Source organism: Pristiophorus japonicus, chromosome 5 (genome assembly GCF_044704955.1).
Source record: "Pristiophorus japonicus isolate sPriJap1 chromosome 5, sPriJap1.hap1, whole genome shotgun sequence".
In the NCBI taxonomy this organism is placed as follows: domain Eukaryota; kingdom Metazoa; phylum Chordata; class Chondrichthyes; family Pristiophoridae; genus Pristiophorus; species Pristiophorus japonicus.
The window spans coordinates 33,109,139-33,126,578 of record NC_091981.1 but is presented as its reverse complement, the minus strand read 5'-3'; the positions used below and the strand labels follow the sequence as shown (position 1 = coordinate 33,126,578).

At 48.3% G+C, this 17,440-nt stretch overlaps 1 protein-coding gene across 5 annotated transcripts in view; it reads left to right on the top strand.

Annotated features, from left to right (window-relative positions):
• LOC139264276 (pleckstrin homology domain-containing family G member 4B) overlaps positions 1-17,440 on the top strand; it is a 240,405-nt gene that overhangs the window by 118,215 nt on the left and 104,750 nt on the right. For all 5 annotated transcript variants that reach the window (XM_070880482.1, XM_070880479.1, XM_070880481.1 and 2 more), the window contains exon 3: positions 5,703-7,047. In XM_070880482.1, the coding sequence (XP_070736583.1) occupies positions 5,703-7,047 (1,345 nt within the window). The remainder of the gene's footprint in view (positions 1-5,702; positions 7,048-17,440) is intronic.

Sequence of the window (17,440 nt, the reverse complement as noted above, 5' to 3'; positions counted from 1 at the left end):
CCCTTCTTAGGCAGCAGGACGATGACTGCCCTGCGCCAAGAGAGGGGCATCTCCCCGGTCGTCAGACTTTCCCCCAGGACCCGCGCGTTGTCGCCCCCCAGGACGTCCCAGAACGCCCTGTGGAACTCCACGGTCAGCCCGTCCAGCCCCGGGGCTTTTCCCCTCGCGAGCCGGTCGACGGCGCCGGTCAGCTCCGCCAGGCTTAGCGGAGCTTCCAGATTTTCACCGTCCTCTGGGCCGACCTTCAGCAGGTCCTCCCACAAAACTCTACGCACTTCCTCGCTGGACGGCTCCGGAGAGAACAGAGCCCTGTAATATTCTCGGGCCCTGTTGTTGACTCCCTCCGCCTCCGAGACGAGAGAGCCGTCGTCGGCCAGCAGCGTCAAGAGCTGCTTACGGACACCCTTTTTTTTTTCCAGCGAGTAGAAGAAGTGGGAGCCGCGGTCCAGGTCCCGCAGGAACCGGATCCGCGACCTCACGAATGCGCCTCAGGACCTGACGAACTGCAGGTCCTTCAGCGCGGCCTTCTTCGCTTCGTACACCATATGCAGGGCCGGGTCCTCGATGACTTGACTGAGACGGGATTCCAGGTCGAGCACCTCCTTTTCTAGGCGCCCGACCCTGGCTGCCCGCCTCTTGGTCGACCCCCTCGCATACTCTTGACAGAAGACGCGGATGTGAGCCTTGCCCACGTCCCACCATAGCCTCAAGGAGGGGAAGCCCCCCTGCTTCCTTCTCCAGTCGGTCCAGAAACGACGGAACGAGTCCTGGAACCGCACGTCCTCCAGCAGCCGGTTGTTAAAGTGCCAGTACGCGGACCCCGTCCTCGCGCGGAGCGAAGCGAGCTCCGCCCACACCAGGTGGTGGTCCGGACACGGCACTGGTCACATGGAGGCCGCCGGGACGCAGGAAACGTACGCCCGAGACACGTAAAGGCGGTCGACTCTGGACCATCCTACTCCAGGCCTCACCCAAGTAAAGGCGCTGGAGTCGGGATGGAGATTTCGCCAGACGTCCACCAAGTCGAAGGACCCGACCAGGTCCCTCAACTTCTCGATCGCCGTCATGCACTGCGGGGCACCGGAGTGGTCCCTCGCCTCGAGGGTGCAGTTAAAATCCCCCCCGAGGACAATGCAGTCGCCGACGTCGACGGAGCTAAGAAGAGCGGACACCTCTTCAAAGAAGCGCGTTTGCTGCGGGCCGGGCTGAGGGGCATACACGTTCACGAGATGGAGCGGCACGTCCCCCAGGCAAACCGTGACGTGCAGCAAACGGCCTGGCACAGGCTCCTCGACCCCCAAGATCTCCGGCTGAAAATGCGGGGCCAGCAAGATGGCCACCCCACTAGAAATGGCGGTGAGGTGGCTCATGCGGACCTCTCCTTGCCATTCCAGGAGCCACGTGGCTTCGTCTCCCGGAACCGTGTGGGTTTCTTGCAGGAAGCACACCGCATATTTCCCCTCCCGCAGGAGCGAAAAATTGTTAAATCTACGGCGTGCCTCTCTGCAGCCGTTGATGTTGAGGCTGGCTATGGTTATCTTCATGGCAAAAGCATAGTGCAACCTCTACCTTAACCTATTGTGGGGGAGGGAGCGGAGTCTTTTGTTGACCTCCACTCCCTCAGCAGCCCAGCGAGGAATGTTTTGAGCCGGCGCAGCTCAAGACTTTGCGCCTTTGATAAGGGCCCGCCCGCGACCATGGTTTTAGCGGCGGTGCGGACGGACGCGACGAGCAGCCCCGGCTCGGACCATCTTTCCAGGGCCAGATGGGCTCGGTTGCGGCGACCCTGGCTCTGGGCCAAAAAGTCCCGGAGCTCCTTTACAGGAATGAGGGGGGACTCAGCGGCGGGCACGAGGAGATCCACTGCCTCACTGGCGATGGACTCCAGATCTTCTCCCGCGTCCTCCACCGAGTCCCCGTCCCCCTCCGGGAGGTCGCCGCCAGCAGCTGGTCCGTCGACTGCACGAGGTACGGAAAACGGCCCGGCCACTCCATCCGACCCTGGCTCTGCCCCGATCCCACCCCCAGGATCGTCGGCAGAGGAGTCCCCACTGGGCTCTTTTAAAAGCGGTGCTGGGTCAGGAAGCGATAGCGGAAGGGGTTCCTCCTCCGCCCCAGGAACCGGGGAACATGGAGAGACCTGGTCAAAGAAATGTTCCAGGTCCCCCAATTCCCCCAGCCCCAAAGTTGGGTGCGAGGATTGGTGTTCTTCCCCCTCCCCGCCGCCATCCCCCGGCCCAGCGTGTGCAGAATCATAAAAAATTATAAAATGTTCTTTTTCTGCCGGATCGAGCGACACCCGGGGGAAGTTGGTTAATAGCTGGGCGGGCTCAGGTTCGGCCTTTTCGGCCCCGCCCGCCTCAGTCCTCAGGACGCTCGACCCGGCGGCAACGCATTCCTCCGCTGGCCCCACGCCCCCCCCGACAGGCAGATCTTCCTTGCCATCCCCGGGAGGCAGAGGCTGGGCAGCCTCGACTGTCTCACCCTCCCCGGGGACAGATTCCCCCCGTCTACGGCGCAGTTTGAGGGCGCTGGCGGGACACGCGGGACACACGGCGGGCACCGACTCCTCCACGGAGGGATGTTGTTCCCCCTCCACCTCATTGGAGTGGCGCCTCCTTTTTTTCCTGGGGGGGCGCGGAGGCAGGGAGACCTCCATGTCTGCCGAGGCCTCCTGCTCCACTCCCCCCTTTTGTTTTTCTTGCCCGCGCCCGAGTCCCTCTGCGGTATTGGTCGAGGGCTCGGGCACGGGCTCAGGGCACCCCGCGCTCGCCGGTGACAGGGTTGGGCTGAGCGCGGTGATGGGGCTGTCCGGCGCACTGAGGGGACCTGCCTTGAGGTTTTTAGTCTTCCTCTGCGCCTTCCTTCCGCCCGGACGCTCTTTCTCCCCCCCGCCGGAGGCCGTGAAAACAAAGGCCTCCGACGATGCCCGCGCACCTACGGCTCCCGGTACGCGGGCGTTACTAGGGGAAGGGGTGGCGGCTGCGCCAGCCTTGGTCGCCTTCGGTGGTTTGGCGGCCTTGGAGGCGGGGCAGTTCTTATGAACGTGCCCCACCTCCCTACAGGCATGGCACCGCACACCGTCCGACGTCCAGAAGACGCGGTAGGCAGTCCCCTCGTGCACCACATTAAAGCTGCCCTCCGTCGTCTCCTCCCGCGCCAGCCGGACAAAGAGCTGGCGGCGGAAGGAGAAGACGTGGCGCAGGCTGCTCTCCCTGAGGCCGAGCGGTATGGGGTTAATCCCCGACCTTACCTCCCCCAGTTGATGTAGGTGGGGGAGGAGGAGCTCAGCGGGAACAAAGGGCGGGACATTCGAAAGAATGACCCTCTGCGTGGTGGCCTCGAGAGGGTCCACCGGCAGGAACGTCCCTCCCACCGTGAGCCCCTTTTCAAGGGCCAGGGACACCGCCCGCTCCGACCCCAGGAAGAACACAGCCTTCCCAGACATTTTGGAGGCTGCGACAATGGCCGAGGGGCCGACTACCCCAGCCATCGCCCGCACGCACTCCTCAATGGTCATTGTGGGGTGAGTGTAGCTCTTGACCCCGTTTTTCTTAGTAATTAGCCTGAACGGTGGCAGGGCAGCAGGAGGCACCGTGGATGCAGACGTCACCTGCGCGTAAGTCTTAGCTGGCCCTGCCACCGGTGTGGAGGGGACGCCATCACGGGGTCTCTTTCAGGGCTACACTCACCCCAAGTCACAGGCCTTAAGGTCTTAATGGCCTCGTTTAATATATGAGCAGAGGGAGCTCTTAAGGAGGCACACCTCTCCCCAGTTAACGATTTGGGGAGGGGCCTTGCTCCCTCTGCTCAGTTGTCTAAATTTTTTTAATTAAGGAGGAAAGGGGCTCTCAGAGATAGAGGGGAGAGACAGAGAGAGAGAGAGAGAGAGAGAGAGAGAGAGGGAGAGGGGGTGGGAAAGAGGGAAGCTGTGAGGACAGGTCTCCCCTCACAGTGCTGGGTGGGTGTTTTGCTGGGGTGCACTCCCCAGATGGCAAAGGAACAACGTTTTATGGATGGTCTTCGGGTGGGGGGAGAAGATGTCTTCACCTGGGACAGCTGGAGCCACCCAGGCACAGCACTCCCAACGATGTTAATTAGGGCCTCAATGAGTCTTCAGCCAGGTAGCTCCAGCTATCCCAGGCTAGGCAATGGGGGAGGGGTGCTTCAGTGGTGTGTGGGGCCTAGTTGTGGGCAAGACCCCCACATGCACTTCCACACACACACACACCCACCGCGATGTTCCGGCCCTTGAGCAAATCTTCTTTCCTCCCCCCACCGATACAACAAAGTCTTTTCAGGGAGTGCACCAAAATACACCCACCTGTAGAAAATGAGTGGCTCTCCCTCCTTCCACACTGGATGTTGTTCCACAGGTTGTTGGTATTATTCCCCCTCTCTCCAACTCTCTGCAGCAGTAATAAGGTGATAAATTCTGCTCCCCTCCTCTCCCTCTGGATGGTGAATTGTAGTATTAAGCCCCTTCATCCTCTTCCTGGGCTGGTCTCAGGGTTCAAGGCCTTCAGGCAGGAGCTAGAGCAGGGAGCTCCTTCCCTCACTGCTCCAAGCTCCAAATGATTAGGCCACGCCTCCAACAGCTCTACAAACCTGTGAGCATACTCACAGGTACATACATTACAACTGGCAGCAGAGAAAGTTAGAGTTGGGAAGAGAAATGCACCAACCGTTTCTGCAGGACTTGCAGATAAATTGACTGATTTCCCCTCTCAAACTCGATGTCATTTAGGCCAGTACTACACTAAAAGTGTCAGCCTAGGTTAGGTGCTCAAGTCTCTGGAGTGGGCCTTGAACCCACAACTTTCTGACCCAGAGGGGAAAGTGCTACTACTGAGCCGCAGCTGGCAATCAGGAGTGGAATCCAGCTTGATTTCTCCCTCCCTGATCGAGGGGTGCTGTGGCCCATTGCAGCTCTCCCATTGCCACCCTAGCCGAGATTAAGCACAGACCAGGGATTGAACTGGGATCTTACATGCCTGTGTGGCTATGTTCCACTTTGGTTGAATCATTGGCAGGAACCTGCAGTTGCAATCGTTTGAGCAAGAACATGTCTCTGTGGTGTTGGGAAATCAGGGAAACTGGTTGTTAAACTCGTCAGTCTATTAACACATATCTTGATGAAAAACTCATTAGAGACCAGATTAAGTAACTGAAAGCCATGCAACTGGTGTTCTTTCATATAATCAATATGTATTTTTTTTGATTAGTTGATCCTTATTCCCTGGCTATTCAAGGTGTGTTAATAAACGATGAACATTAGCCCCTGTCTGCGCTGAGTTAGCTGAGACTGCAGGAAGAATAACAACTTGCTTTTATTTTGTGCCTGGTAGAAAATCATCCCATGGTGCTGTATGAATGCAAGATGCCTATGTGCACCAAGCAATAGAAGGAGATATGAGGGAGGGTGACTTCAGACTTTTTCAAAGAGATAGGTATTAAGGAAGTCTTAAAGGAGGTGAATGAGGAGGAGAGGTGGAGGTTTGGGGAAGGAATTTCAGAGCTTTGGCCCTAGATAGCTGAAGGCATGGCCACCGATGGTGGGGCAAAGGAAAGGGTGGAGGGTGCAAATGGGTCCAACATTTGGCCTTGGTGTTTCTGGGCTAGAAAAGGAAAAGCAAGCCGGTATCTTGCTCCTTGAGAGGGGCTATGTGGCTGTGTTAACATTGTCTTTCTTTTACTTGCAGGCCAAGTACGCAGGGCTCATCTTCCGTCATGAAGGCTGGCCGCTGTGTGTCCATGAAAAGGTGGTGGTGCAGTTAGCATCGCTCCACAGGGTCCCTCTCAAGTTTGGAGATTTTTACATACAGATTGTACCACAGGGAAATCAGACCGCCAAATTGGTGCTAAAATGCCTTTCCAGAAATGGACAGTCCGTCGAAGAAGTTCTGGTCCCCGAGTGTGTCTACGCGAATGTCTTCACCATGGAATTTCTAGAAAACGTGAACCGTGAGAGGAACTCTTCCCTGCACAGCTGTCTTCTAACAAGTGGCACTGCTGTTCTGAGAGTACATTGGAAGAACGTAATTAACCCTGCGTTTGTCAACAGGCCGAAAACCATACCCACCCATTTCTACTCCAGCTCAGTTCACCATGACCAGTTGATAGATACCAGCGGCAGCACAGAAAAGATGCCTCAAATGACGGAAAGCGGCAACTCGCCAGACCATTGCAACTCTGGTGATGCAACGGATACATCTGAGAAATCAGCAATTCTGGAAGAAAAAATGAACTGTGGGACTCATTTACCAGGCGGCATTCAGTCTTTCGAAAGAGAGCTCAAACAAGAGCCTTTCAAGGGAGCTAATGAAGGCGATTGCTCATTAATTCCCCCAAATCCCAATAGCACTGAAGTATCTCCTTTACCAACTTTAGTTCAACCTAGTCCTCTTTCTACTGAGACCTCAACAGTTAAAGATGAAGTCCTGGTGGTTCCTATCGCTGAGAGCAGGATCAGTACAAAAGTTTTAACCTTTGCCACAGACTTGAGCAGTCCTTGCCAACGGAGGAAGCTGCAACGTGATTCAATGTATTTTGAAACGAGGCGCCTTTTCAGAAAATCGTACATGGAGGCTCTGCAGAACCCAATGCAACTGGGCTTCAGTTCTGAGGAATCTATAGCCGAGGAAATCATGGAGCATAAAAGTGAAGTGATCAGTAATGGAAACTTAAGGACATGTAATAACAGAGCGGGTGACAAGCAGAACCGTAAGCATGACCTGCACAGTGATAGGTCCCAAACTAAAGGAGGGAATGAAGATGCTCGAAGCAGCCAGCACTGCCAAGACCCAATTGAGCCTGTGACATTGCAAGACCGTTCTTCCATCACTAGTAGCAAAAGCTGTCGCAGGAGATCCAAATCCTTGGACATGGCCTACAAGAACTTACAGGACAAAGCCCTAAGGACAAGATGCTCTTCTGGAGATTCCTCAAGAAATCAAAAAAAAGTATTAAATGGACATGCAGTGGAAGCGGAGAAGTCGGATTCTGATGCGCGTTTGGCCAACAATGGAAGCAGTCCCACTACTCCAGGTAAAGACTGAAATTCAGAAGAGCTATCTGATTTTTTCCAATTTAAATCACTATCAAGTCTTAAAGTGTCAGCAATGGTGTACAACACTCGGTGACATGGAATTTACTTGTGGCTGGAAGTGAATTGGAGCAAGAGCCACTCTAATGAAATTCCGGGATGCTTTACACATCAGGTTTTGGTTCAGATGTGGTTGGATAGAAAGTCCTTCTTCCGTCATGGCTTTGAAATAATCATATAAGTGTTTCCTTTATACTCCCCCCATCGTTTATTAAATAAATGCAAGACCCACTGTGCTGCTGATTAGATTTCAGTCTTGTGTTGAGTTAACTGATGCAAAATTGGCCTCATTGTCCTTGGGAAAGGGAGAGAGAGTAAAATAATGGGACCAGGGTTCGCACTCCAAATCACGATGCGGTGATCTTTGCTAGAAAATGCACAAGTATGGACAATTATTGAGGATTATTGGTTAAATATCAAAATCTAGTGACAGAACACGAGGCAACCTTTTTTTTCCCCAAAAATATACTTTATTCATATAAAATTTTCACAATACATTGGAAAATAGTTCAGTACCTTGTGGTCAACAATTCCATACAATTTGTTTGGATGCTGACAGCAGTTACATACAATGCACTAGCGTGCATTTCATTTCAAGATACAGTTTAGTACAATCCGTAAATCATGTTACATGTAGTACTGTGCAAATGAGGGTATTACATGGAACAGATGAGAACAGGTTTACATTACATTCCAGGATACATTTCAATACCGATCACGAATCACAAAACATGTAGCACTATGCAGATGAAAGCAATACACAGAACGGATGGGAATACATTTACATTTCTTTACAAGTTACTAAACAGTGCAACCTATTTCTTCCAATGATTTGCATCCAGCAATTCATGCTCTGGGTAGTGTTTCAGAAACAAAGACTCCTTTTAATGTGGACGGGTCATTAGCCTGACAAAGGGAGGAATGGCTAGATGTGGGGAAGGCAGGCAGTGGGGAAGTGGTGGATGGCTGCTCCACTCATATCAGACACAAGGAAAACAGGGAAGTGATTGCTCGGTAAAGGCCACGTTGTTTTTTTTCTTTGCTATTCAGGTTCGACACCGGTGAGTATCACTTTGTTTTTGTCTGTTGTCTTTTAGTCTTTACTAATGGCAGAGGGGTATACTAAGAACATTATTTAATTAATCTAATAACTAGAGACATGGCAGGGAAGGTCAGTGCCGTGGACCGCACATCCTGTGGCATGAGGGAATTCCTGGACGCTTTGCGTAGCCTGGATGACCATGTGTGCAGGAGGTGTCTCCAGCTGCACCAACTTGAGCTCCGCATTTCGGAGCTTGAGTGGCGGATGGAGTCACTGCAGTGCATCTGCAAGACTGAGAATTGGATAGCAGGTTTATAGAGGTGGAGAGGTGGGTCAGCTGCACAGGGCGGGGGAGGGGGGCGGAGCGGTGGGTGGGAGGAAGAGGAATTGGAAGAGCTAAAGTGATAGGGGATTCAATAGTCAGGGGAGCACGGAGCACACAGGTGTTTCTACGGTCGCAGATGTGACTCCAGGATGGTATGTTGCCTCCCTGGTGCCAGAATCAAGGATGTCACTGAGCGGTTGCAAGACATTCTGGGGTAGAGGGTGAATAGCCAGAGGTCATGGTCCATATTGGTACCAATAACATAGGTAGAAAGAGGGATGAGGTACTGCAAGCAGAGTTTAGGGAGCTAGGAGAGAGATTAAAAAGCAAGACCTCAAAGGTAGTAATCTCTGGGTTACTGCCGGTGCCACGTGCTAATGAGTACAGAAATAGGAGGATAGAGCAGATGAATGCGTGGGAGGAGAGATGGTGCAGGCGGAAAGGCTTTAGATTCCTGAGTCATTGGGACCATTTCTGGGGGAGGTGGGACCTGTACAAGCTGGACAGGTTGCACCTCAACAGTGCCGGGACCAGTATCTTCACGGGAGGGTTTGCTAGTGCTCATGGGGAGAATTTAAACTAACTTGGCAGGGGGATGGGAACTGGAAAATAGATTCAGTGGGGAGAGAAGCAAAGCTGGAATTGGGCAGCAGAAAAGTAGAAAATGAATTTGGAAGACCGAGGAAACAAGGGCTGGGAAATAGGCAACAAGTGAGTTTGACACTATTAAATGGTATATACTTCAATGCAAGAAGTATAGGGAATAAGGCAGATGAGCTGAGAGCTCAGATAGACAACCGGCAGTACGATATTATAGCTATTACTGAGACATGGCTGAAAGAAGAGCAGGTATGGCAGCTCAACAGGGTTTTTAGAAGGGATAGAGAGGGGGGTAAAAAAGGACGGGGGGTTCGCAGTATTAAGTAAACAAACAATTACAGCTGTGAGAAGACACGTTAGAGGGGTCATCAAATGAGGCCATATGGGTTGAATTGAAGAACAAAAAAGGGGCGATCACACGACCGGGAGTGTACTATAGACCCCCAAACAATCAGAGGAAGATAGAAGAACAAATATGTGGGCAAACTGCTGTGAATTGCAAACATTACACAGCTGTAATAGTGGAGGATTTCAATTACCCTAATATTAATTGGGGAAGAAGTAGTGTAAATGGTGCAGAGGGAGCGGAATTCCTAAAATACATTCAGGAGAACTCCTTTAGCCAGTATGTAACAAACCAACAAGGGAGGGGATGGTTCTGGACTTGGTTGTGGGAAACGAAGAGGGGCAGGTGGAAGGGGTATCAGTGGGAGAGCATTTTGGTGCTAGTGATCATAATTCAGTAAGATTTAGGGTGGTTATGGAAAAAGGACAAAGGTCAACCAGGAATAAAGTTTCTCAATTGGGGTAAGGCAAATTTTGCTGAGCTGAGACGAGATTTGGCCAAAGTGGACTGGGAACAGCTACTTGATGATAAATCAGTGTCAGAGCAGTGGGAGGCATTCAAGGAGGATATGCTGAGGGTACAGTGCAAGTATGTTCCCTTAAAAAAATAATGGGGTTAACAAATCAGGAGCCCCTTGGATGTCAAGGGACATACAGGGTAAGAAAAAAAAAGGGGAAGCTAATGACAGATACCGAGAACTCAATACTGCAGAAACTCTCGGAGTATAAGAAGTGCAGGGGAGTAATTAAAACATATATCAGGAAAGCAAAGAGAGAGCATGAAAGAATGTTGGCAAGTAAAATCAGGGAAAACCCAAAGATGTTTTACAAATACATTAAGAGTAAGAGGATAACTAGAGAAAGAGTGGGGCCTATTGGAGAACATAAAGTAAATCTGTGTGTGGCGGCAGAAGATGTGGGTATGATTCTTAATGAATACTTTGCATCTGTTTTCACAAAAGAGAGGGGCGATGCAGACTTTGTAATGAGGGAGGAGAAGTGTGAAATATTAGACGAGATAAATATAGTGAGAGAGAAAGCAGCTTTGAAAGTGGATAACTCCCCAGGTCAGATGAAATGTATCCCAGGTTGTTAAGAGAAGCAAAAGCAGAAATAGCAGAGACTCTGACCATCATTTTTCTGTCCTCTCTGACTACAGGTGTGGTGCCAGAGGACTGGAGCACTGCTAATGTTGTACCTTTGTTTAAAAAGGGAGAAAGGGATAGACCGAGTACATAAGAACATAAGAAATAGGAGCAGGAGTAGGCCATTAGGCCCTTCCAGCCTACTGTAATTACAGGCCAGTCAGCCTAACATCAGTGGTGGGAAAATTATTGGAAAAAATCCTGAGGGACAGGATAAATCTTCATTTGGAAAGACATGGATTAATCAAGGACAGTCAGCATGGATTTGTTAAGCGAAGGTCGTGTCTGACTAACTTGATTGCATTTTTCGAGGAGGTAACCAGGAGGGTCGATGGGCAGTGCATATGATGTAGTGTATCTGGATTTTAACAAAGCTTTTGATAAGGTCCCACATGGCAGATTAGTCATGAAAGTAAAAGTCCATGGGATCCAGGGAAAAGTGGCAAGTTGGATCCAAAATTGGCTCAGAGGCAGGAAACAAAAGGTTGATGGGTGTTTTTGTGTCTGTAAGGCGGTACCCAGCGGAGTTCCGCTGGGCTCAATGCTGGTCCCTTGCTTTTTGTGGTATATATCAATGACCTGGACTTGAATGTTGCAGGTATGGTTAAAAAGTTTTCAGATGACACTAAAATAGGCTGTGTGGTTGATAATGAAGAAGAAAGTTGTGGACTGCAGGAAGATATCAATGTATTGGTCAGGTGCGCAGAACAGTGGCAAATGGAATTCAATCCGGATAAGTGTGAGGCAATGCATTTGGGGAGGTCTAAAAAAAAAGGGAATACACATTAAATGGTAAGACATTGAAAAGCGTAGATGAACAAAGGGACCTTGGAGTGCAGGTCCACAGATCCCTAAAGGTAGCAGCCAGGTGGATAAGATGGTTAAGAAGGCATATGGAATACTTGCCTTTATTAGTCGAGGCATGGAATACAAGAGCAAGGAGGTTATGCTTGAACTATATAGAACACTGATTAGGCCGCAGCTGGAGTACTGCGTGCAGTTCTGGTCACCACATTACAGGAAAGATGTGATTGCACTGGAAAGGGTGCAGAGGAGATTTACAAGAATGTTGCCTGGACTGGAGAATTTTGGCTATGAGGAAAAATTAGAAATGCTGGGCCTGTTTTCTTTGGAATAGAGGAGGCTGAGGGGAGATCTGATTGAGGTGCATAAAATTATGAGGGGCCTGGGTAGAGTGGATAAACAGGACCTGCTTCCCTTGGCAGGGGGGTCAACAACCAGGGGGCATAGATTTAAAGTAATTGGGGGGGAAGTTTAGAGGAGATATGAGGGGAATTTTCTTCACCCAGAGGGTGGTGGTGGTCTGGAACTCATTGCCTGAAAGGGCGGTAGAGGCAGAAACCCTCACCACATTTTAAAAATACTTTAATGTGCACTTAAAGTGCCATAACCTACAGGGCTACTGACCAAGAGTTGGAAAATGGGTTTAGGCTGGATAGCTCTTGGTCGGCCGGCACGGACATGATGGACCAAAAGGGTCTCCTTCTGTGCTGTAAATTTCTATGGGCTAGACTTTTCCGAGAGCCCCTCAACGCTCGATTGCCCACCCAGAAAAAGCGCTAATGTTTGGTAAGTAATGCTGGTGAAAATTTCAACTTTTAAGTTAAAACTAATTAAAACTAATTGCCCAGCGAGAAAATGGGCCTTGCACCATTATTCTTGGCGGTTTTCTCGGCGGTTAAGTCCAAGGCTGCAGTTGGGCCTAGGGAAGGGGAAAATCTTTAAAAAAAAAAATTTCACAAAAAAAAACGTTAAAAAACATTCCCAGGACACTTTTATACATAATCACTGTTTAAAACACGTGACGAACCTTTAACTTTCCTTTCTTTGCAGAGTACTCATCTACCGCCCTGTTTCAGCAACTTTTACAGGGCGGTCCCCTCAACAATCTGGACGGGCTTCTGTTGAGATAAAACTTAAGCCTTGGCGATTTTCTCGGCAGTGCACGTCGGTGGTTTGTTCCCGGCAGGCGTTTTCAGATTTGGGCGATAACATTGAAAAACAAAAGGGGAAACTTTTGCCAGGCAGCTGTACCGCTGAGAAAATAAGGAAAGTTTAGTCCTATAATTCTACAAGTTCCCTGCTGGATGTCAGCTGAGTATTCAGGGACTGGAAATCTCATCACTGACTTGCCAGGGCTGTTTGGAGTGGGGCTTGAATACTGTGACCTTTTGACTCAAAGGCAGGAATGCTACCACTGAGTTAAAGCTCATTCCAGATTAGACAGGAGAAATATCAGCTGAGGTTTCTGCTTCTGATCACCGTCCAGTGACTGCGCTGGAGCATGCGCACGCATATATGTTGGATGAGGAAAGACTTAAGCTTGACAGTGATAATCCCCATGGCCTGCTGTCTGGGCTCACAAATAAAAAATGGCTACCTAGGTTAGGTACCTGAGAGTAACTGGTACTTGTGCAACTGTACCTAATGAGGAGTTAACAATTTCAGGAGAGGAGGGGGAGAGAATTCTCAAGTAAAAAAATCAGAACAATGTGCTATTTCACGGACAGCCCAACTGCGCTGAAACATACATCCTCTGAGGCCTCTCTTGAATAAGCTTAGCATTGGAGATTTCACCTGTCAGAATCACTTTAATCTGTTGTCACTCTGATGCGAAAACAAGCCTTAAATTGCTGCAAAGATCTGCGGATGTGTGGTTAAATAGTTGATGTGTGTAAAAAGGTCCAGACCTTTTATCTGTAAAACCCGAGAGAAATGTCTCATTATAAGGAAACAATGGTTGGTCCGCATTAACCTTTGACACTGTCCAACCGAGTCTGCTCAACACTTTTGATGTAATTATGAAGGTCAGAATAACATGGTGGAATATTTTCTTCTTTTTGTTAAGCTTAGCAAAAAAAAGTAGAGGTTTGTGCAAAGTAATGTTGCTTTCTTACATAGAATTATATAGAAGCTACAGCACAGAAACAGGCGATTCAATCCAATTGGTCTATGCCGCTGTTTATGCTCCACATGAGCCTCCTCCCACCTTACTTCATTTAACCCTATCTGCATATCCTTCGATTCCTTTCTCCATCATGTACTTATCTAGTTTCTCCTTAAATGCATCTGTTCTATTTGCCTCAGCCACTCCTTGTGGGTGCGAGTTCCACATTCTGACCACTCTCTGGGTAAAGAAGTTTCTTCTGAATTCCTTATCAGGTTTATTAGTGACTGTCTTATACTGATGGCCCCTAGTTTCGGACTCTCCCACAAATGGAAACATATGCCTACACCAAACAAACTCCTTCATAATTTAAAGGCCTCCATCAGGTTACCCCCTGCCTTCTCATTTCTAGAAAAAAGAGCCCTATCAGTCGTTTTTCAAATCCCTCCATGGCCTCGCACCTCCCTATCTCTGTAATCTCCTCCAGCCCCACAACTCCCCGAGATGTCTGCGCTCCTCTAATTCTGCCCGCCTGAGCATCCCTGATTATAATCGCTCAACCATTGGTGACCATGCCTTCTGTTGCCTAGGCCCCAAGCTCTGGAACTTTCTGCCTAAACCTCTCTGAATCTCTATTCTCGTTCCTCCTTCAAGATGCTCCTTAAAACATACCTCTTTGACCAAGCTTTTGGTCATCTGCGCTAATTTTTTAATCTCATAATACTCCTGTGAAGTGCCTTGGGAAATTTCACAAGTTTAAAGGCGCTATATAAATATATGTTGTTGTTGTTCCTGATAATTATAACCTCTCAGTATCATCCTTATAAATCTTTGTTTCCACTTTCTCCAAACCATCTATATCCTTGTTGAAATATGGAGAACAGAACTGTGCAAAGTACTTTAAGTGTAGTTTAACCAAGGTTCTCTATAAGTTTAACATAACTTCTCGGCTTTTCAATTTGCAATGTCTAGAAATGAACCCCCCTGCTTTGTTTACATTCTTTATGGCCTTTTTAAGGCATTGCTGACATATTCGTACTAACATCTATTTTCTTAACAATGTTAGGTAACCTTTTCTTTTATTTGTTCTCGCTAGGTGCATGACACTGGCAAGGCTGCATTTATTGCCCATCCCTAGTTGTCCTGAGGGCATTGACAGTCAGTCATATCGTGTCGGATTGGCATCACAACTGCTACAAGAAACATTTATCGAAGATTCTGAGATTGCCCCATGTTTACAATAGAGATAACAGCATGCTGTGAGCTTCCGTCAATGTCTTAGATGCTAAGGGCATTGCCCAATATGGATCTGAGCTGTAGAGACAACGGAGGTTCCTGATCTGCCTTGATTTAGCAGATCTCAGCTGGGGCAGCAGTAGGAACAGGAATAGGCCATTCAGCCCCCCATGCCTACTCCGTCATTCAGACCATGGCTGATGGCATTCAATGTAGGGAAGTTGGAGAAGCACTATGATTGGTTGCAACATTCCTAGGATAATGAGGGAAAAATCAGCCCATCTTCTACTGCTGATCGCTATCCAGGGATTGCAGGGGGAGAGTGGATATCAGACTGTGATGCCTCTCCAATTCAAAGAGCTTACCAGACCGCGCTGTCTCGGCTTCTGTGCAGAATGGGTGAGATACCGGAGGTTCAACAGTATCACTGGAACTATAGCCCAGATTTCGTGCATTTTAAAAGAATCTAGGGAAGAGATAGCACAGGCATTACTACACATATTTAAAAGGTGTAGTGCCAGAGGACTGGCAGATAGCTGACAAAATATCTATATTTAAGAAGGGAGATTGAACATGTCCAGGGAACTATAGAGCAGTCAGCTTAATATCGGTGGTAGGAAAAGTAATGGAATTCCTCCTAAAGGAGAAAATAGAAGAACATCTAGAAGCCAAAAATATAATAATGAATAGTCAACATGAATTTCAAAAGAGAAAGTCTTGCTTGACCAATCTCATTGCATTTTGTGAAAAGGTAACAGAAAGAATAGACAAGGGTAATGCAGTAGATGTGATTTGTCTAGATTTTCAAAAGGCCTTCAATAAGGTACCCCTAATAGGCTGATGATCAAGGTGCAGGAAGAATGTTCCCGATGTTGGGGAAGTCCAGAACCAGGGGGCACAGTCTAAGGATATGGGGTAAGCAATTTAGGACTGAGATGAGGAGAAACTTCTTCACAGAGAGTTGTTAACCTGTGGAATTCTCTGCCGCAGAGAGTTGTTGATGCCAGTTCGTTGGATATATTCAAGAGGGAGTTAGATATGGCCTTTACGGCTAAAGGGATCAAGGGGTATGGAGAGAAAGCAGGAAAGGGGTACTGAGGTGATGATCTTATTGAATGGTGGTGCAGGCTTGAAGGGCCAAATGGCCTACTCCTGCACCTATTTTCTATGTTTCTATGTTTCTAAGTTCAGAAAACATAGTCACGGGACAAGTAGCAGAATGGATAGCTAGCTGGCTTCAAGACAGTAAGCAGGGAATAGGGGTAAAGTGTAGCTATTCACAGTGGCAGAGGTGGGTAGTGGTGTTCCACAAGGATCAGTACTTGGACCACTGTTGTTCACAATTTATATTAACAATTTAGACTTTGGAATCAAAAACACAATTTCTAAATTTGCAGATGACACCAAATTGTGAGCGGCGGGCGGTGCGGGGGTGGGGGGCGTAGTCAATACTGAGGAGGACTGCAACAAATTACAGGAAGGTATTAATAAACTTGCAGAATGGGTATATAATGGGCTAATGAAATTCAACACAGATAAATGATAGAAAGAATAGGGAAGTCAATTATTACTTGGAGCGAGCGAGTCTGGGTGGGGTAGAGAAGCAAAGGGATCTCGGAGTACAAATACACCAATCTCTAAAAGTAGCGCCGCAGGATATTTATCCCTCAACCAACACCACCAGGAAACAAATTAGCCGGCCATTTATCTCATTGCTCTGGTGCAGCTATGTTTTCCTACACAGCTGCAGTGACTACACTTGAAAAGGAACTATTTGGCTATGAAGCACTTTGGGACATCCTGAGGGCATGCAAGGTGCTGTATTAATGCAAGTTCCTTCTTCCTTACATTATCTGAGCCTGATCCTGTCTTCAGCCAATGTCCCCATACATGTAGTTCCCAATGGAAGCCACTGTGTCATAATCAGGATATATTCCCCTTCTGAGCTCACTGGCGCTGAAACCAATTCTAGCACCTAGCCACTACATATGGTGAGATCAGCGAACTGAGCATAGACCAGCAATTAAAGCCAAGACCTTCTGAGTAAATGAGATTTTATTATAATTTTCAAATGTACTTGGTGGTCGGCAGCAACCATGGAATCCTAACTGGTGAATGCAAACCAGAAGAGGAATTCTTGTTGTCACATTATCCTTGACATGATATGATAATGGAAGGATAAGTCTACTTTCTGTTATATCACTGCCTACACATACCAATATTTAATAGACCGTCAATGTAGTGGATAGTCAAGTGAATAGACATTTACAACATGAAGTGCTGCCTCTTCATGAAAGGGTCAATTTGAGCGATGGAGAACATTGTATCTGACTAGTGTTTACATCGGTGAACATTAAAATGAGTTCTGGCATGATATCTACTTTAAACAAACACAGACTTGGCATATAGTCAAGCAAATGAAATTGCCCAATGGAGGTCAGATTTCAGCTGCTTCTGGATCCAGTTTCGCTTCCAAATGTCAATGTAAACAATTCTTTGCATGAGCGTCTCGGTTCAATGAGCCCCACATGACACAATGCTGTCCTTTCCTGCACTATTCCATGCATCTTGGAGGTGTTGTATAGTTCAGTATTGTCTACAAGTACAGTAGCAACAACACACTGTAATTATATAGTGACTTTAAAATATCCCAAAGCACTTCACAGGAGCATTATCGGATAAAATTTGACACCGAGCCACATAAGAAGATATTAGGAAAGGTGATCAAAAGCTT